Raw genomic sequence first — 22,995 nt, forward strand, 5'->3', positions numbered from 1 at the left:
CTGTTATACTGGTCAAAGTCGTTACCGTAACAGTTAAGATCCACCCCGGGCATTCTGTTATACTGGACGAGGTCGTTACCGTAACAATTAAGATCCACCTCGGGCCTCCTGTTATACTGGACGAAGTCGTTACCGTAACAGTTAAGATCCACCCCAGGCCCTCTGTTATACTGGTCAAAGTCGTTACCGTAACAGTTAAGATCCACCCCGGGCATTCTGTTATACTGGACGAAGTCGTTACCGTAACAGTTAAGATCCACCTCGGCCCTCCTGTTATACTGGACGAAGTCGTTACCGTAACAATTAAGATCGACCTCGGGCCTCCTGTTATACTGGACGAAGTGGTTACCGTAACAGTTAAGATCCACCTCGGCCCTCCTGTTATACTGGATGAAGTTGTTACCGTAACAATTAAGATCCACCTCGGGCCTCCTGTTATTCTGGACGAAGTCGTTACCGTAACAGTTAAGATCCACCTCTGGCATTCTGTTTTACTAGACGCAGTCGTTACCGTATCATTTAAGATCCACCCCGAGCCTTATGTTATACTGGACGCAGTCGTTACCGTTACAGTTAAGATCCACTCCGGGCCTTCTGTTATACTAGACAAAGTCGTTACCGGTACAAATAAGATCCACCCAAGGCCCTCTATAATACTGGACGAAGTCGTTACCGTTACAGTTAAGATCCACCCCGGGCCTTCTGTTATACTGGAGGCAGTCGTTAACGTAACAGTTAAGATTCACCCCGGGTCCCCTGTTATACTGGACGCAGTCGTTACCGTTACAGCTAAGATCCATCTCGGGCCCTCTGTTATACTGGACGCAGTTGTTACCGTAACAGTTAAGATCCACACGGGTCCTCTGTAAGACTGGACAAAGTCGTTACCGTAACAGTCAAGTTCTATCCCGGGCCCTCTGTTATACTGGACGAGGTCGTTACCTAACATGCTTCTTGTTTGGCAGCTTAACATTTTCCCATTTTCAAATGACTAAATAAATGATAGTTTGTTAGTCGGTTGCAATGTATGGATAATGTGAAGTCTTTTTAAGCAACCAACGAGATGAAAAACTTACCTCCAGAACGACTGACTTTCGTAGTATTTCTTTCTTTTATTTCATACCGCAGAAGTACTTTCTTAACTTAATGAAATATTTAAGTACGACTGAAAAAGGTCCCATATCGGTTTCTCTTTTTGTTAAAGTAAACACCATTTGTTATACGAACATTCTGTCATGGTTTATATATGGTATGTTTAAACTATGCATTGTTTTAGATAAACACTTGAAAAGTATAGGACACACATAAAAGACATAAATGCTAACATTTTAATATATGTTCAGTTTGGAAAATGAAGCCGTTTGATGAAGCAACTTTTAACAAATTCGCAACATGACTTACAATACAACACGTTTATAAGCCTCATTTAAAAACTAAACAAACATTAATACCACAAATCATATTTTTATCGGCAGATTGAAATTAAGTCAATTTTCGAAAATCGCAATGCTGAAATATTACATCATTTAAATCGAGCACAAAAATGCGATGCGTGTTTGAACATTGAAATGTGGCGTTTGAAATAAGAACAAATTTCAATTTTAGGGACAACCACGGTCAACGCGTGTGAAGGGTTTCTATGTTCTGACGGTAATTGTATTCCTGACTCTTGGGTTTGTGATGGCGATCATGATTGCTCGGATGGAGGAGATGAAAATAACTGTGGTAAGCAAACAACGCCTATTTATTGTGTTAATACTGAACCCTAATTATAGATGAAGTATAATACTGGATGTTAGTCATCAACATATACTCATCAAAAATAGAAACGTCCCTCCATATTTCAGGAAAGATTTATCGAAAACCAAAAGGGTTGCTTTTATGAATCAAAATAGAAAAACAAGTTCATTCATTTCTGTATCAATAATAATAATAATAAGCACGCCCCTTATAAACTTATATATTTCCGTAACGATGTTTAAATACGTGTTGATCATTCCTGATTTTAGAATGAACTGTAAAGCTGTCCTGCGCGCCACTTCTTCGTCTGAGGTCGCAATTGTTTTATTAACATAAGTTGCTGTCATGCTATAGTACCATGCGTTTCGTTGTGAAGAATGACGTCAACTCTTCGAAATTCAAAGTGATGACGTCATAATACCGTTGCCTCAAAATGATTTGACGTTTTCTCGGGAAAATAACATGAACATACGATGAGAACACTTTAATCAACATGCATGAATTATAATCCGTAGCAATTTTAAGCTGCGTCGGTAAGGTGTACCTGTCAATTGAAAACCGTGAATAAAACACTTTATAAAGACGTACGATTTGAATTCCACTCCGCATCAGTGGAAAGCTCACTAATTGTGAAACCGGTGACTGAATCTTTATTGTAAAAGAGTCTACATTAAAAGCACCTTTACCCAAATTCATGCAATTAGGTCAATTTTAAGGCCGGATTTTTCATTTTGGACAGAATGTGAGGCCGAAAGTACTCAAATGTACAAAATGCTTACAAGAAGAGCACGGTTTTAACGAGTGTCCTAATGACTGGGTATGCTTATACTGTAAGCAGACAGGGCACAAGAAATCCGACTGTAATTGTGCAGATGTGTCAAATGGCGAGGAGTCTGACTCAAGCGTCGAGTCTGATTCCCCGGACAGTCAAGATTCACAGCCAATTCTGCCTTCACAGTCGGAAACCCCCGCTCCACAAAATAGAAGCAAAATTCCAGTTTCTGGGTCGTCTACTCCAATTCTAACCTCGAGGAAACCGTGATATATTTAAAACTAGCCAGCAGTCCATTGACAAATACGTCACACCAAACAAAGGTTTAACCTCGTGCGCGGCAGAGCGATCACCTCCCACGCCAGCTGAAGATCTTCATGACAGAACAGTTACGCATAAGGAAACAAAAAAACAGAAAAAAAAGAAATAGTTTACTATCTTTATACTATCAATATTATGTCAACCCCTGTTCAGTTTTACGAACACTTAGCGCTAGATTACGATTTAATGTACTTTTGTTTGGTTTTGATTATTTTGATAATCGCACTTCACATGTATTTAAAAACACGCCTGTTGTGGCTATTTATCATTTAAACCCTTGTACGTTTACAAAGACCTTTGTGCTATATATATATATACGGTTCAATACTTAAACCACTGTATTACATGTAACTAATAATACGTGACTGCCTATGTCTGTTAACTGTGGCGATTGTTTATTGAGGAGAATAATCCCTTCCACATTGAATATACAGCAAGAATGTTTATACGTCTATACTTTTGTTAGATAAGGGCATTATATTGTACGTTTACTTGTTCGATGCTATACGCTTAATTGAAAATTGTTCAAATGATAGCATACACTAATGTGGCGCATGGCGCATTCACAAGCATTAATTGTTGTATCATTATTATTGAAATAATTATATTTGTACAACAATACACGTTGCAGCGTGTTCTACGTATTCGTCCATTGACAAGATGGTTTTTTGATAGATGTCTAAATGCAATATGTCAATACATGCGAATTCTACATCGCTTTTTGAAGTATTGTTTGTTTCTGTTGTGTATTAGAAATAATTGTTTGCATGGTGCCTTTTTGCACTTCTTATCCTTTCGCATTTGTTTACGATAAGAATGTACTTCGGGCTTACACCATATTACTTCCTTTTTTCAGTTTAGAAATCTGTCAAAGTACGATTTCTTTTTTTTCTCTCTTTAATCATCTTTATTTAGGAATATCCTGATATAATGCCACACAGCCAAAGAATTATTCATATTATATCTCTTAACGTTCAAGGTTTAAGGGATAGTAGTAAACGCGCCCGTTTAATTCAATGGTTAAAGAACCAAAAAGACGATATAGCCTTTCTACAAGAAACACATTTTACTGATATTTTCGACAAAATAATTAAAAATGAATTTATTGGGTGGACTCTTATAAATAGTTATGGTAAATCGAATAGTAAGGGTTGTTCAATATTGATAAAAAATGAACTTCAAATAAATATTTTGAACTACGTAAGCGATATACAAGGCAGATATACTTTACTCAATTTAGACATATTTGATAATACATACACATTAGTGAACTTATATGCCCCAAATGGTAAAAAGAAAGAAATGACTTTGATACAAAATTATCAAATATCATATATGAAAATAGTTCAGGTATTAAGATTATCGGGGGTGATTATAATGACACATTTACAATTAGCGATCGAATAAGCAAGTCACAAAAGTCCGAGATCAATACTGTTAAAAACCTATCGAATTTAATCAAAACGAATAAATTATGTGATATTTGGAGATTACTTAATCCAGAGAAACAACAATTTACTTGGATGCGTAAAAATGATATTGAAAAAAGTAGAATAGATTTCTGGCTAATTGAGCATAACTTTGTACCCCAAATATATTCCACAGATATAAGACCTGCCATCATAAAAACAACGGATCATATGACTATCTCAATGAAAATCAATATACCTTATAAACGAGGTCCTGGGTATTGGAAATTTAATAATTGTCTCCTTGAAAATAATGAGTACAAAACTATTATCGGCATTTCTTTAGATACAATCTTTCAACAAGATAATAAACCTCAGATAAAATGGGAAATTTGTAAAATAGATTTTTTTTATACACATCAAACTTTAAAACCGACGAACATTATAACCAGTATTTAAACGATATCGAACTAGATTTAACATTGGATTCTAAATTAGCCGATAATTGTGAGGGAGAAATTTCTTATGAAGGAGCTACAAGAGCACTTAATGATATAAAACTGAACAAAAGTCCTGGACTTGATTGTCTTACGGTAGAGTTTTATCAAACGTTTTGGCATTTCATTGGAGACCTAGTTATTTCAGCTTTAAATGAGAGTTATGAAAAAGGTGAATTATCTTTTACTCAAAAACAAAGTGTATTTTCGCTATTCTATAAAAAAGGAGACCCAGAAAATCTTGAAAACTGGCGACCTATTTCTCTCTTAAATATTGATTATAAGTTAGCAGCAAATGTATTAGCAAAACGACTTCAATCAGTTTTACCAACCATCATAAGTCAAGACCAACAAGGATACATAAAAAATAGAAATATATGTTTTAACATTAGGCAAATAGATGATATAATTGATTATACAAATTTAACTGATTTAGACGGTGCTATTCTATTTTTAGATTTTAAAAAAGCTTTTGATACAGTCTAGTGGCTTTTCCTGTTCGAAATTTTGAATAAATATGGATTTAAACCCTCCTTTCTTAATTGGGTGAAACTCTGTATTGTAACATAACATCAAAAATTGCAAACAACGGATGGATCACAAACTGATTAAGACTACAACGTGGTGTGCGGCAAAGTTGTCCTCTTTCTGCTTTGCTTTTTATTATAGTAGCTGAAGTCTTATCAACACAGTTAAGAAAATGTGAAAATTTTGAAGGTATAAAAGTTCAAGGGAAACATCTTAAAGTTACTCAACTCGCCAATGACACAACTGTCTTTTTGAAAAAAATCACAATGAAATACCAATTGTTCTTAATATAATCGATCAGTTTGGAAATTATTCTGGACTGAAACTAAATAGGGAAAAACCCAAGGCTTTTGGATTGGCAAATCAAAAAATAATATAAGTAATATTATGAATAACATAAACATTACGTCAAGATACGTTAAATCACTTGGAGTATATTTTGGAAATGATAAACATGAGTGTATAAATTTAAGCTGGAATGAAAATATTGATAAATGTTAACAATTGATAAATAATTGAAGTAAAAGAAAACTAACTGTCTTTGGCAAAATAACTGTTATAAAATCTTTACTTTTTCCAAAACTTGTATATCTTGCTCAAAATATAGTAACGCCTGATTCAATTATAAAGACTATACTCCATGGTTTTTGAATTTCTTTGGAGTGGAAAAAAAGATAAAATCAAGCAGTTATGGGAAACAGACTTGAAGGTGGTTTAGAGATGCCAGATTTTGAATATTATTCTAAAACAATGACATTAAAATTGGTGATTAATCTGACTAATACAGTTGATGCAAATTGGAAAATTATACCACAGTAATACTAGACCAATTTGGAAAGAATTTTCTAATTTTTCATATGAATTTAGACTCCATTAAGTCTTAACCTATTAAAACAAACAAAACCACTTTGTTCTTTAAGCATTTGTTATTAATATGGATTCAGTTTAAGCAACTTCCAGTTAATCAAACGAAAACACCCAAAATAACTTCAATATTAGAAAAGAAACAATTTGGGGTAATAAACTTATAAAAAATTAAAAAAATTAAAAGTCTTCTATTTAAGAACTGGATTGATTCCAACCTACTATACATAAACGATATTCTTTCGAATTCGGGCAACATAGACGCTAATTGTATTCTTGATAAGCTAAAAAATAAACAAAATTGGATTGCAGAAGTAAATATTTTAAAACAAGCAGTTCCTAACACTTGGAAAGAAACTCTAACATCGGATATATCTACAAAAACAAACGTCAATCCAAAATTACTAATAAGTATCCAAAATAAACCTTTTAAAGATATGACGAATAAGCAAATATATCAAATCTATATTAAGCAAAGTACTATATTGTTCATAATTGGATAATAAAGTCAAACAATTTAAAATAAAGTTATTGCATAATCTTGTAGCAACGAATTTAAATTTATTTACTTGGAAATTGTATTTATTGTAATGAAGTAGAAGATTACGAACACTTCTTTATTAAATGTCCATTTTGGACAACTTTCTGGAATGCTATACATGATATCTTTAAAAGATGCGGAATACAGAAAGAAATTAAGAATTTAGGAAATATAATAATAGGTTACAAAATCGACCAAAAAGAGTATAATATTGTAAACATTGTTTTATGTCAGATTGCCTATTACATCTATAAGACCTACTTTATTTGTGAAAGGAGATCCAAACCGATACATATTATGTACCATTTATATAATGATTTGAAAGTTCTTCAAACTCACTTGAACAATAAAACCATTTCTAAACGTTTTTCAAACAATTTTATTAATAAAATTACAATATAATGTTAAGGCATTTTCAAAATGTTTAATATTTACCTCAATTGTTAAATGATATTGATCCACTTCGATATATATACTTATATATATTGTATGTAATGCTCGTTTTATAAAATAGATAAAATAAACGGGTTGTCATGAACTGGCAATTCCAAAAAGAAAAAAACAAAACAAACAAAAACGATTTGAATTCACTTATTTTTTACACAGCGGTATATTAACATGCAGAGTTTTTTATGTGACGTTTAAAAGAACATTTATAAACAAAGAAAACGTTTAAGTGGGACAGCCTTCGCATGTACGCGTAAGAAACTAAAGTAATACGAATACACGCAGGTAATATGGTCGTTTATACGGGTAAGAAACTGAACAACTACAAATACATGCAGGTAATATGGTCGTTTGTACGCGTAAGAAACTGAAGAACTACAAATACATGCAGGTTATATGGTCGTATGTACGCGTAAGAAACTGAAGAACTACAAATATATGCAGGTTATATGGTCGTATGTACGCGTAAGAAACTGAAGAAATACAAATACATGCAGGTTATATGGTCGTATGTACGCGTAAGAAACTGAAGTAATAAAAATACATGCAGGTTCTATGGTCGTATGTTCGCGTAAGAAACTGAAGAAATACAAATACATGCAGGTTCTATGGTCGTATGTTCGCGTAAGAAACTGGAGTAATACAAATACATGCAGGTTCTATGGTCGTATGTACGCGTAAGAAACTGAAGAACTACAAATACATGCAGGTTTTATGGTCGTATGTACGCGTAAGAAACTGAAGAAATACAAATACATGCAGGTTCTATGGTCGTATGTTCGCGTAAGAAAATGAAGTAATACAAATACATGCAGGGTTTATGGTCAAATGTGCGAGTAAGATAATAGAGAAACACGAATACATGCAGGTTTTATGGCCGTATGTTCGCGCAAGAAACTAAAGTAATACGAATACATGCAGGTTTTATGGTCGTATGTACGCGCAATAAACTTATGTAATACGAAAACATTCAGGTTCTATGGTTATATGTTCGCGCAAGAAACTGAAGTAATACGAATACACGCATGTTCTATGGTCGTATGTTTTTGCAAGAAATTAAGGTTATACGAATATATGCAGGTTATATGGTCGTTTATTCGCGCAAGAAACTTAAGTAATACGAATACATGCAGGTACTATGGTCGTAAATACGCATAAGAAACTAAAGTAACACAAATTAATGCAGGTTCTATGGTCGTATGTACGCTTAAGAAACTAAAGTAATAAGAATATATGCAGGTTCTATGGTCATATGTACGCTTAAGAAACTAAAGTAATAAGAATATATGCAGACTTTATGGTCGTATGTACGCGGAAGAAACTGAAGTAATATAAATACTTGCAGATTATATGGTCGTATGAACACGTAAGAAACTAAAATAATTCAAATACATGCAGGTTCTTTAGTCGTATGTACGCGAAAGAAACTAAAGGAATAAGAACACATGCACTTTAAATGGTCGTATGAATGCCTAAGGAACTGAACTAATACAAATACATGCAGGTTCTATGGTCGCATGTACACGTAAAAAACGTATTCTCTATGGTTTGTTTGTACGCGTAAGAAACTAAAGAAATACGAATACATGCAGGTTATGTGGTATTATGTACGGAATAGGAAGTAAAGTAATACAAATACATGCAGGTTATATGGTCGTATGTACGGAATAGGAAGTAAAGGAATGCAAATACATGCAGGTTATATGGTCGTATGTACGGAATAGGAAGTAAAGTAATACAAATACATGCAGGTTATAAGGTCGTATGTACGGAATAGGAAGTAAAGGAATACAAATACATGCAGGTTATAAGGTCGTATGTACGGAATAGGAAGTAAAGGAATACAAATACATGCAGGTTATATGGTCGTGTTTACGGAATAGGAAGTAAAGTAATACAAATACATGCAGGTTATAAGGTCGTATGTACGGAATAGGAAGTAAAGGAATACAAATGCATGTAGGTTATAAGGTCGTATGTACGGAATATGAAGTAAAGGAATACAAATACATGCAGGTTATATGGTCGTATGTACTGAATAGGAAGTAAAGGAATACAAATACATGTAGGTTATAAGGTCGTATGTACGGAATAGGAAGTAAAGGAATACAAATACATGCAGGTTATATGGTCGTGTGTACGGAATAGGAAGTAAAGGAATACAAATACATGTAGGTTATAAGGTCGTATGTACGGAATAGGAAGTAAAGGAATACAAATACATGCAGGTTATAAGGTCGTATGTACGGAATAGGAAGTAAAGGAATACAAATACATGCAGGTTATATGGTCGTGTTTACGGAATAGGAAGTAAAGTAATACAAATACATGCAGGTTATAAGGTCGTATGTACGGAATAGGAAGTAAAGGAATACAAATGCATGTAGGTTATAAGGTCGTATGTACGGAATATGAAGTAAAGGAATACAAATACATGCAGGTTATATGGTCGTATGTACTGAATAGGAAGTAAAGGAATACAAATACATGTAGGTTATAAGGTCGTATGTACGGAATAGGAAGTAAAGGAATACAAATACATGCAGGTTATATGGTCGTGTGTACGGAATAGGAAGTAAAGGAATACAAATACATGTAGGTTATAAGGTCGTATGTACGGAATAGGAAGTAAAGGAATACAAATACATGCAGGTTATATGGTCGTGTGTACGGAATAGGAAGTAAAGGAATACAAATACATGCAGGTTATATGGTCGTGTGTACGGAATAGGAAGTAAAGGAATACAAATACATGCAGGTTATGTGGTCGTATGTACGGAATAGGAAGTAAAGGAATACAAATACATGCAGGTTATATGGTCGTGTGTACGGAATAGGAAGTAAAGGAATACAAATACATGTAGGTTATATGGTCGTGTGTACGGAATAGGAAGTAAAGGAATACAAATACATGCAGGTTATGTGGTCGTGTGTACGGAATAGGAAGTAAAGGAATACAAATACATGCAGGTTATGTGGTCGTATGTACCGAATAGGAAGTAAAGGAATACAAATACATGTAGGTTATATGGTCGTATAAACGCGTTAGAGACTAAAGTAATAAAAATACATGCAGGTTATATAGTCGTAAGTTTACGTATGAAACTAAAATAATAAGAACTCATGCAGGTTCTATGGTCGTATGCACGCGTAGCTTTATAAACTAACGAAATACATATACATGCAGATCCTATGGTCGCATGTACGCACCAGAAACTAAAGTAATATAAATATACTCAGGAAAACTAGAAACGTCCCTGTTTTATCCAGTGAAGTTTTGTCTGTGTAGTTGCTACATGTTCAATGTACATGTATTTTAAACCCTGGCGATGTTCAGAATACGATCGTGTACAGTTTACCCGATACGCAACGGTTAACATATTGGCCAGTAACCGCAACGGTCATTTGCACGTTTTGCACGTGCAAGCTATACATGTCATCCATATGTTGATTCAGTTCATGTCCTACCATTCATGCGATAGGGGCTATTCTGAAAATTAAATATTTTCTTTAATTTTTCACTGTTTTCGATATGCCACGGCTTTTCGAAAACGAGCGAAATCCGGCAATTGGGATGCTTGCGGGTGGGATGTCCGCCAGGGTTGTCGCGCATCGGCTCGGGTGCTGTCGGAAGACAATTTATCGTCTTGCATCCCGGTACCAGCAGACTGGAGCTGTTCACTACCGGCAGCGACCTGGTAGGCCTCGTGTAACGACGGCTAGAGGAGATCGTTTCATTACGTTGACGCACTAACGTCAACGTCAATTGGCATCCACAGTCACTGCTAGGCAATACGGTGTCTCAGGGCAGACCATTCGCAACCGGTTGTGTCTTAACGCCCAACCAATCAGGGCACGCCGCCAGTACACTGTTCAGATAATGACCAAACGTCACCATGCTGCCAGGCTGTCATGGGCGCGACGTCATCTGATTTGGAGAAGGGCTGACTGGAACCGAGTTTTGTTCACCGATGAATCTCGGTTCACATTAAGTCATGCTGACGGAAGATTACGGGTATACAGGCATAAAAATGAAAGATTCGCCGATTGTTGCATTGTTGAGAAGAACAGGTTTGGGGGAGGGAGCGTTATGGTCTGGGGTGAGATCATGGGAAACCGGAAGACAGATTTGGATGTTGTACAGGGCAATTTTAATGCACAGCGTTATGTTGCAGACGTGCTAAATGCATTTGCCTTACCATTTATTCGTCAGCATGGTCCTGGTGTAACATTGATGCATGACAATGCCTGCCCTCATGTAGCCAGGGTCACCACTCAATTCTTGCAGCAAAACAATGTCAACGTCATGCCATGGCCCGCGGTTTCCCCGGATCTCAACCCCATTGGGCACATATGGCATCAGCTGGGCCGCAAAGCACGAGCTAACCATCAGATTGACAATGTTCGCGATCTTACACGGGCGTTACAACAGGAATGGAGGACTTTGCCCAACGCACTGGTATTGCGTTACGTTACGTCGATGCGGCGTAGGATCATTGCATGCATTCATGCAAATGGTGCCCACACACGGTACTAACGAGATTTACTTAATGTGCCACATTTCTTCTTGAAATTCCATCTCTAAACATTCAATAACACCTTTCTGAATTCTGGGATTTTTGATTTTGACCCCTACCTCTCTTGACCGGTTATCTCTCAAAAAATTAACAAGATAGCCAGATGTTATTAATTGGTTTTGATACAGAAATGAATGAACTTGTTTTTCCATTTTGATTCATAAAAGTAACCCTTTTGGTTTTCGATAAATCTTTCCTGAAATATGGAGGGACGTTTCTATTTTTGCTGAGTATACTTGCCGGTTCTATAGTCGTATGCACATGTAAGAAACTTCAGTAAGAAAAATATATGCAGGTACTCTGATCGCATGTACGCGTAAGAAACTGAAGTAAAACAAATACATACAGGTTATATGGTCGTATGTACGCGTAAGAAACCAAAGCAATCAGAACACATACAGGTTCTATGGGCGTATGTACGCGTACGGAACTGAAGTAAAACAAATACATGCAGGTACTATGGTCGTATGTACGCGTAAGAAACTAAAGTAATAAGAATATATTCAGGTTCTGTGGTCGTATGTACGAGTAAGGAACTGAAGAAATAAAGATATATGCAGGTTAAATGGCCATATGTAAGCATAAGGAACTAAAGTAATAAGAATACACGCAAGTTCTTTGGTAGTATGTACGCGTAATAACTGAAGTAATACAAATACATGCAGGTACTGTTATCGTGTGTACGGGTTAGGAAAGAAAGGAATACAAATACATGCAGGTTCTATGGTTGTATGTACGCGTAAGAAACCAAAGTAATACAAATACATACAGGTTCTTTGTTTTTCATTTTTGCATGTCTATAGATATTGACATTTTGTTTTCTTCTTTGTTTGTCAATCTGATATTGTAATTTAGCTGTGATTATATATTTTTTTATATCAAAAATATTCGGATTAAGTTTAACTGTATTGCATTTAAGATCGTGCCGATTTTTGTCTTCCCATGCATATTTCTCGAGGTATTGTTTTTATGCATGACATCCACGGTGACGTTGAGCAATGACGTCAAGAAAAAAATGTTGAACACTGATTAAAACCATTTGTGAATACACCCAAAACTATTCAAAAAAACTACCAATACCATATTTTAATGATAAGTTAACAGAACATAACATATATGAATCGGTGTCATCCTGAAAAGAAGGGATTGTTTCATTACTAATGGGACCAATGTTCAAAGACGTAAACATTCAATCAGTGGTATATTATTTGCATGCTAGTAATTTGCATGCTAGTATCATGTTAAAAAATATAAAAAATGAACATGCATTTTATTTAAAAAGTCCCATTTATTTGTTAAATCCCTTATTTCTAGGAGGTAACTTTCCTCTATCAAAGTATGTACCCGGGTCTATATATAAATATGGTCATGCTAAAAGGTGAGCTAGGTAGAGAATATCAAAAAAACAGTGTGGTGTGTGCATGATGAATGGTGGTCTAGATAGGGAATATCTAGATACAGTGATGTGTTCATGATGAATGGTGGGCTAGATAGGAAATATCAAGAGACAGTGGTGTGTTCGTGATGAATGGTGGGCTAGAAAGGGAATATCAAGAGACAGTGGTGTGTTCATGATGAATGGTGGGCTAGAAAGGAAATATCAAGAGACAATGGTTAGTTTATGATGAATGGTGGTCTAGATAGGGAATATCAAGAGACAGTGGTGTGTGCATGATGAATGGTGTCTAGTTTGGAAATAACAAGAGACAATGGTGTGTGCATGATGAATGGTGGGCTAGATAGGAAATATCAAGATACAGTAATGTTTTCATGATGAATGGTGGTCTAGACAGGAAATATCAAGAGACAGTGGTGTGTTCATGATGAATGGTGGGCTAGAAAGGGATATCAAGAGACGGTGGTGTGTTCATGATGATTGGTGGGCTTGAAAGGAAATATCAAGAGACAATGGTGAGTTTATGCTGAATGGTGGTCTAGATAGGGAATATCAAGAGACAGTGGTGCGTGCATGATGAATGGTGGGCTAGATAGGATATATCAAGAGACAATGGTGTGTGCATGATGAATGGTGGTCTAGATAGGAAATATCAAGAGACAATGGTGTGTGTATGATGAATGGTGGGCTAGATAGGGAATATCAAGAGACAGTTAGGTGTTCATGATGAATGGTGGTCTAGATAGGAAATATCAAGAGACAGTGATGTGTGCATGATGACTGGTGGGCTAGATAGGGAATATCAAGAGACAGAGGTGTGTGCATGATGGATTGTGGGCTAGATAGGAAATATCAAGAGACAGTGGTGTGTTCATGATGAATGATGGGCTAGAAAGGAAATATCAAGAGACAGTGGTGTGTTCATGATGAATGGTGGTCTAGATAGGAAATATTAAGAGACAGTGGTGTGTTCATGATAAATGGTGGTCTAGATAAGAGATATCAAGAGACAATGGTGTGTTCATGATGAATGGTGGGCAAGAAAGGAATATCAAGAGACAGTGGTGTGTGTATGATGAATGATGGTCTAGGTAGGAAATATCAAGAGACAGTTGTGTGTTCATGATGAATGGTGGGCTAGATAGGGAATATCAAGAGACAGTGGTGTGTTCATGATAAATGGTGGGCTAGATAGGGAATATCAAGAGACAGTGGTGTGTTCATGATAAATGGTGGGCTAGATAGGGAATATCAAGAGACAGTGGTGCGTACATAATGAATGGTGGGCTAGATAGGGAATATCAAGAGACAGTGATGTTTTCATGATGAATGGTTGGCTAGATAGGGAAAATCAAGATACAGTGGCGTGTGCATGATGAATGGTGGGCTAGAAAGGGAATATCAAGAGACAGTGATGTGTGCATGATGAATGGTGGTCTAGATAGGAAATATCAAGAGACAGTGGTGTGTTCATGATGAATGGTGGGCTAGATAGGGAATATCAAGAGACAGTGGTGTGTTCATGATAAATGGTGGGCTAGATAGGGAATATCAAGAGACAGTGGTGTGTTCATGATAAATGGTGGGCTAGATAGGGAATATCAAGAGACAGTGGTGCGTACATAATGAATGGTGGGCTAGATAGGGAATATCAAGAGACAGTGATGTTTTCATGATGAATGGTTGGCTAGATAGGGAAAATCAAGATACAGTGGCGTGTGCATGATGAATGGTGGGCTAGAAAGGGAATATCAAGAGACAGTGATGTGTGCATGATGAATGGTGGTCTAGATAGGAAATGTCAAGAGACAGTGGTGTGTGCATGATGAATGGTGGTCTAGATAGGAATTATCAAGAGACAGTGGTGTGTTCATGATGATTGGTTGGCTAGATAGGGAATATCAAGAGACAGTGGTGTGTTCATGATGAATGGTGGGCTAGATAGGAAATATCAAGAGACAGTAATGTTTTCATGATGAATGGTGATCTAGATAGGGAATATCAAGAGACAATGGTGTGTGCATGATGAATGGTGGGCTAAATAGGAAATATCAAGAGACAGTGATGTTTTCATGATGAATGGTGGTCTAGATTAGGAATATCAAGAGACAGAGGTGTGTGCATGATGAATGGTGGGCTAGATAGGGAATATCAAGAGACAGTGGTGTGTGCATGATGAATGGTGGTCTTGATAGGATATCAAGAGACAGTGATGTTTTCATGATGAATGGTGGGCTAGATAGGAAATATTAAGAGACAGTGGGCGCGCTCATATTGAGAGGTGGGCTAGATAGGGAATATAAAGGGATAGTGGGCGTGATCATCTTAAAAGGTCGGGTAAGTAGGAACTATATAGAGACAGTGGGCGTGCTCATGTTGCAATCGAACTTTTCGGAAATTCCCGTGACACGGCCGGACAAAATTTCGTTAGTCTGCAAAAATACTTTGTGCTTAGAATTTTGAGTGAAGATTAGTCCAACGCAATGGAAATTGTGCTGAAAATGAACTCAAATCTATTCTGTGGTTACCTTTTTACCATGGTTGCGTTATTGCTGTGTTATTTGAAACTCGATATAGTGTTTTGCTTTGAAGATACAGACTATTTCTATCTATAGCTGCAAATTTCGTGATTTTCTTTTAGATATTCTTATTGTCTGCGATGAAATTTCCAATAATGATATGCCTGTTTTCCCTTCAACCCAATGTTTTTTGTATAAATAATTCTTACCTATTTTTTGCATAAATGACACGTAATCGCGCCCGCCATATCGGAAAACCATTCGGGATTTTTCGGAAAATTTCGTGAGTTAGCCAGGCAATATTTCTTCAATCTACAAACAATATTGTATGGTTGGAATTTTAAATGAAAATCAGTCAATCGGAATTGAATCATGGGCGGATATTCTATGAACCTTGCTTTATTAATGTTTTAACGATATTTGTGTCATTTTTGTTTTATTTAAATCCCAATACCTTTTTTGACATGAAATATTTAGCGATACACCGTCGTTTCCTAGGGAAAGTATTGTTTTTTTCATCAGTTCAAAAGGACAGCATTATAAACACTCACTGGCAGCTACGAAAATAAATAAAACATATTGGTCATTCGATAATAGTTTAACTCGTAAACATTCCAATTTAAAATTAATTCACACCTATAACTCAAATTCGTATCCATTTAATTTGTGTTAGAGAGTCCAAAGCCACATAGTCAAAAACTGGTTAATGTTGTTTTTGTAACAGAAGATTCAATAATGTGTTGCTAAGATCTTATCTGGAATTATAACAGTCCCTGTGTAAGACCCATTAATATATTCAGAAACGAGAACCTGTACGTCCAGCCAGTTTCGCTGCTCTTACGGACAATGCATCAGCAATAGTTCGGTATGTGATGACGTCTCGCAATGCTATGATGACGGTGATGAGGAAAACTGTGGTAAGTTACCGTTTATCTTTTCATAAACACTGGTATGTATACCGATCATAATCCTTTGAATAATACATCGATAATTTGACTTTTCGATTTAGAAAATTGTACTTGGGTACCGTGATCAATACATATTTGAAAAAAAACTGCATTGACAAGAGAAGCCATTTTACGTATATAAGCTGCAAACTTTGCATGATTTGTCAGTGATACATTTGCGTATGGAAGGGCCAACTGAAATAAAAAAACATCTACCACGGTTTGTCTGTAAATGAGATATAAAATATCCTAAACTTTTTCCAAAATAATAGAAAAGTGTAAAGTTGTCGCACAATCATTATAATAACAATGGATGTGTCTATGGAAAACAGAATACTGGATAGGGAGACAGAGGAAGTGTTTATTTCCGGACTAGCTTGTCGGTTCAATGTTCAATTTATTCTAACGTGGTGTTCTAAGTTAATCCACAGTCGATTACTATTTAATGCAGTGAAGATATCGATGTCAAGAGTAAGATAATATGACGTACTCTGAAAATACAGAAATAACAATCATAAGCATTTTTTTAATATTCAGTACATAGTAAAGCACACATATTATCCACAGAAATAAGTTATTGTCTTCACAATTTAATATAAGTCCTAACAACTATTCAATCAGTTGAACAGTTAAGCTGAGACAATCCAGTGTGGCCGTGGTCATAGCTAAAATACACAGATAATTTAATTGAGTTGATAAGAAATATTTAATATGATAGTAAGTGATTAGGAATTATAAGGAGACAGAGGATGTGTATTATCATATACAAAGTGGAATAATACAGATAATTTAAAGTGACAGAGGATATGTTCATGTTGAAAGTGGACTATTTAGGTAATATCAAGATATCGACGATGTGTTCATGTTGAGGTGGGCTAGACAGGGTATAATAGGAGCAGTGGATGTTCTCAGGTTAAAGCTGAGTAATAAAGGGCAAATTTAAAGGTAAATGAAGGTGGACTAGAGTATACTAAATGGAGAATAACAAGAGACCGAGGAAGTGCTCATGTTGAAGTTAGACTCAATACGAAATATTAAGAGACAGTGGATGTGTTTATGTTGAAACTAGACTAAATAGGGAATATTAAGAGCGGACTTAATAGATCATAACAAGAGGCAGCGGAAGTGTTCATGATGAAGTTACATTTAATACGGAATTGTAAGAGACAATGGATGTGTTTATGTTGAAACTAGACTAAATTTGGAATATTAAGAGTACTGAAAGAGGACTAGAGTGGACTACAAAGAGAATAACAAGAGGCATAGAAAGTGTTCATGTTGAAGTTAGACTCAATACGGAGAAGTAAGAAACTGTGGATGTGTTCATGTTGAAGTTAGACTCAATACGGAGAAGTAAGAAACTGTGGATGTGTTCATGTTGAAACTAGACTAAATAGGGAATATTAAGAGCATTGAAAGTGGACTATAGTGGACTACATAACAAGAGACAGTGGAATAGCATAAGTTGACGTAGACTAGATAAGAAATAATAAGAGACAGTGGATGTGCTCATATTGAATGTTGACTATATAGGCAATACTATGAGACAGAGGATAGGTACATGTGGTAGTTTATATATAGAGATCGAGGATATGTTCTTGGTGAAGGTGGACTGGAGTGGGCATCATAGAGAGGCAGTTTTTGTACTGATGTTAATGTGGACTAGACAGCCAATATAAAGAGACAATTGATGTGTTCATGTTAAGCGCTGAAGTAAAAATGGATCATTAAGGGACATCGGATGTTGGAGGTGGAATAGATTGATTACATAGGGAATACTACGAGACCATGGATGTGTTCATTTAGAAAGCGGAATGGATAGGGAAAAATAAGAGTCGATGGATGTGTTCATGGTTAAAGGGTCGCCTAAAAAGGAAAATTAGGAGACAGTGGATGGGATGTTGATGTTAAAGATGGACTAGATAGGAAAAATAAAAGAGGTGGGAATAATTTAATGTTAAAGGAGAAATTGATAGAGAATATTGGCATACTGTTGATGTGTTCATGTTGCTGGTGGACTGAATTTGAAATATTAAACGACAAAGAATTTATTTATGCTAAATGGAGACTAGATAGATAATATTAAGATACAAATAAAGTGTTCATGTTGATGGTGGACTAGAAAGGAATAATACAGATATTGCTGTCCTCTTGAAGTTAGATGAAGAAAAAATAAGGAAACATGTTCAAAGACATAAAAGAAATTTCAATAAAAACAGAGAATGTGTTCTTGTTAAAAGATGGGCTAGATAGGAAATGCTAAGTGACAGTGAATTGGTTCATATTGAAATATGAATTAAATTGGGAATTATTAGAGACAATGGACGTGTTCAAGTTAACGGTGGACTAAATATCAAATGTTTAAAGACATGTTCGTTTTGAATGTTGACTAGATGGGGGATAGACAGAGAATGTGTTCAAGGGTGGACAAAATAGGGAAAAATTGAAGACAATTGAGGAGTTCATTTTAAAAGTAGGACTTAATATGAAATAATTGAAGACAGTTAATGTGTTCATGTAACATGTCATAGTAAAACAAAGCAATTATATTTTCTTCGGTAGATACGATGGAATTATGTCTTTTGTCGTTGATTTCGTAAAGTCTATATCACATGAGCCTCTAAGTTCGATTGCGAAATTTTATTAATGCATGCAACGAGAAGTGATGCCTTTTCAACAGGTCAGCGGAATTATGCATTATGTTCCATTTTTATTCCACAGAAGATTTTCAAAATAAAAAAAAAAATATTTCTTTTATGCTTATCGATGAAATATGGAGTTTGATAAGTAAAGTTACAACAGTGAAAATATATATTTGATATTTTCACTGCAAAATAAGAAGTGAAAATATCAACTTTCAGAACTAATTCTTATGTCCATTGTTGTTGTTATTGAAATATTGCTTCCCACTATATATTTTCATCGTAGGCTGCTAAAATTGAAGGCGATGTGAACAAATTATTAATGGTATTGAATGCATATTGTCAGTCAAAAATGGAAATACTTAGCCTTTACATATGCAGTAAAGCCCTGAGATTCAGGCATGTGCTATTTATTAATTAACTAGATGATTGTTGAATCATAAAACAAAATTTGTTTAAAATGCAATATATGTTGTTTTTTCTTGTACGATAATTTCTTTCTACTGCATTTCAAATTGCTGTTTTCTCTTCAGTTTTAGTTTGTTTCATTGCAATTTCCCTCCTTAGGCAAAATATCTTATTAGTTTGCTACAGATGTCGCAATTTTCTGTCTGATATGTGTTTTAGTTTGCGACGAAGTTCCTAACTAAGGTCTCTCTGTTTTCCCTCTAGCACAGGATTTATTTTCGTATGAACTCTTACCAAATTATTATTTACGGATAACACGTAATCGTTTCCGCCGTATCTGGAAATGCCATCGGGCATTACGGAAATTTACGTGAGACGGCCGGCATTATTTCGTTAACCTACAAAAAATTATGTTGGAATACTAATAAAAATCAAACAAACAACGGAAATAATTGGCCAAACTAATACGATGATCGATTACCTCGTAAACATTATAACTTCCTTTGTTATCTACATATTATTATACTATTAAAATGTAGTAAGAACACAAAACAAATCTTTTAATTTGTTACATGGTCAGTGAAAAGTTTAAACAATAATTAAATTAATCGATATATTGTTATGATCATTAAATCTGAAATCCTCGGAGTGCTCTGATATAGATTATAAGAAAACTGTGTTAAGCTAACCTTTTTTATTTATTTGCTTATTTTAAATGTTGACTGGCAATAGATTAACACGTTTAATTCCATTAACTAAAATATATCCTATTGTACTTGATTTGAGTTGCTACCGTTTAATTTTACCTAATTCAACTGTCAACTGCCGCCTCCCCACTACAAAATCATATCAAGAGGATCCTTTAGATAGTAATTACAAAGTACTGAATTTGCATTTGTTTACAGATCGAATATGCAATTTCGCTAAATGCGTCTCTCAAATACATGTCAAATATATTTTTTATTACATCCTAAAACGAATATGGAAAGGTTTTAGTTCTTTTTTTCCTTCATTTTTTCATTGCAATATTTTCCTTGTATTTATGTTTTTTTCATTAACTTTCCCATTCTCTTATCCCTGTTCTGTGCTCCTGTTTATTTTAATGTACTCACGTGGACTGCTTCATGCATCCCGTTGACAACCAAGTTTTAATATCGACGTCATCAAATAACGTGTTGTGATAGAGGAACATAAAGATTTGCCATAGTTTATACAACGCAAGATTTGTTTGTTTTACTGGTTCTTGTACTTTCCGTTTCAAACATTTTAAGGAATTAGCATTTTTTTCGTAACTTGACTTGGCTTTTTTCGGGAATTATTTTACAAATATTGTTGTTAAGACTGCCTTGGTTAAAATGACTCTTAGCATCGTTATTGTGCGTATGCATACAACTACCACCGACTGTATTCATAAACACAATAACCTAGGTGATAACAATTGTATAAATCTAGCATTTCTTAATTGTGTCCTGGGTAAGACTCAAACTCGCCCGATAATAGGAATACAAAGGACCAATGAATATCAATGAATAGACGACAAGCTTGTCAATACTTCTCCACAATATCAGAAGATTTTGATCTAAATTAGATTAAATCAAAGATAAGCTTACAAACTTTGATAGTGTTTTTTTTCTTAGAAACATCTCTCTCCTGATTTAATGACGAGTTTCTACAAATTGATAATCATGAATATTTTTTCTTAAAGGACAATTATTCAAATTCGGGCGGTTTATAATTCATTATTTTGGACTCATTTAGACCTGTGCGTAGATAAGACTTAAAACATTACCTCCCTGAATTTTTGAATAAATATTCCGCCAATCACCGACCTACACATTCCGTCGCCAAGAAAATTTCACCACTCTGCATTATAATGACACCGGCAAAGAAAATTGCCCAGAAGAATGTGCACTTACCCCACCCACAAATGCAAAACATGTGCATCATTCAACAATAATTAATTCCATTTCTGCCGTGAATGACAAAATCTCATTTATAACAGAAAATAGTTCTCTTTTTGCTGGTGTTGTTCTGTACATCCAACACTTTATTCTTTCACATCAACATGAATTAGAGTTAATATTAAATACATTTGGTATAAGCAGTTAAGTATATATGTTTTATTACATAGTCAATGGTCATCAAAAATCAATTTACATACATAACCATTTCAACAATTTTCAGTTGTTGATTTGGTTTTAAATAATGATAGCCACAGTTTATTTTATTCTCAAACTGCTGAGAATTTTTGAATAGAGGGCAATATGAACGAAATATTGAACGGTACGCATGCGTATTGGGTACATATTGTCGGTCAGAAATAGAAATACTTGGCCTTCACATACAGTTTCGAGTAAGCCCCTTAGATTCAGGCATGTATTATTAAACTATGTATTATATGACTTTTGAAACATGACACAATATTTGCAAAAACCTGCAACACATGTTTACAAACCTGTCAGACTATCTCTTTCAACTTCATATAAAAGCGTTGAAATATTTTCATTCTAATTTCCTTAATAGACATTACTGCAGACTTTGCAGGTTGTTTTGTCAGATATTCGTACCGTTTGCACCAAATTAAAATAATGGTACAGTTGAACACCGCTATTCCGATCACCGTTTATCCAAAAAATCGCTATTCCGAAATAATTTTTCGGTCCAGATGTTACTCCTTATATGTTTAACTATTTTTTTAATCTTTAATACGAAATCGTTAGTCCGAAATAATCGCTATTCCGAAGTAAAGATTACGGTCCCGATTTGGTATTTCACACCTATCAATAAATGTATGTCTATTTAACACGATCTGCTCTAGAATTATTAGTGTTTATGAATACCACGTAAACGTTTACGCCATATCCGAAAAGTCGTCTTCCAGAAATAATATATAACAATACCTGCTTTGCATTTTATCTGTTCAGAAATTTCGGACAACATCATAAATTGTCACTGGCAGCAATGAAAATTAATGGCAATAATTGGTCAGATTTATTCATTGATCGTTTAACCCGTAAACACTATAACTCAACATTTCATCTAAAGAATTAAATCCCATTGTTTTATAAAGCAACGCTAGTCCATTTTTAGCTCGACTATTCGAAGAATAAGGAGAGCTATTCTACTCACCCTTGCGTCGGCCTCGGCATCGGCGGCGGCGGCGGCGGCGTCGGCGTCGGCGTTGGCGTCACACCTTGGTTAAGGTTTTGTATGTAAGCACCTTTAAGTCATTATCTCAGTAAATACATCAGTTATTGCATTGAAACTTTTGATATGTATTCCCAACTATCTTACATACTAAATTAATGTAGTTAGATAACAATTATTGGAATATAATGCAAATAATAGGCCTTTATTATTCAACTTAGATATTCTGGTAAAGGTTTT

General features: G+C 35.1%; 1 protein-coding gene across 1 annotated transcript in view; it reads left to right on the forward strand.

Moving 5' to 3' along the window:
- Nucleotides 1-22,995, forward strand: part of LOC128221944 (low-density lipoprotein receptor-related protein 1B-like) — an 82,075-nt gene that overhangs the window by 8,982 nt on the left and 50,098 nt on the right. Inside the window, exons 6-7 of the mRNA XM_052930655.1 lie at nucleotides 1,606-1,725; nucleotides 16,412-16,528. Coding sequence (XP_052786615.1) covers nucleotides 1,606-1,725; nucleotides 16,412-16,528 — 237 coding nt within the window. The remainder of the gene's footprint in view (nucleotides 1-1,605; nucleotides 1,726-16,411; nucleotides 16,529-22,995) is intronic.

Source organism: Mya arenaria, chromosome 16 (assembly GCF_026914265.1).
Source record: "Mya arenaria isolate MELC-2E11 chromosome 16, ASM2691426v1".
NCBI lineage: Eukaryota > Metazoa > Mollusca > Bivalvia > Myida > Myidae > Mya > Mya arenaria.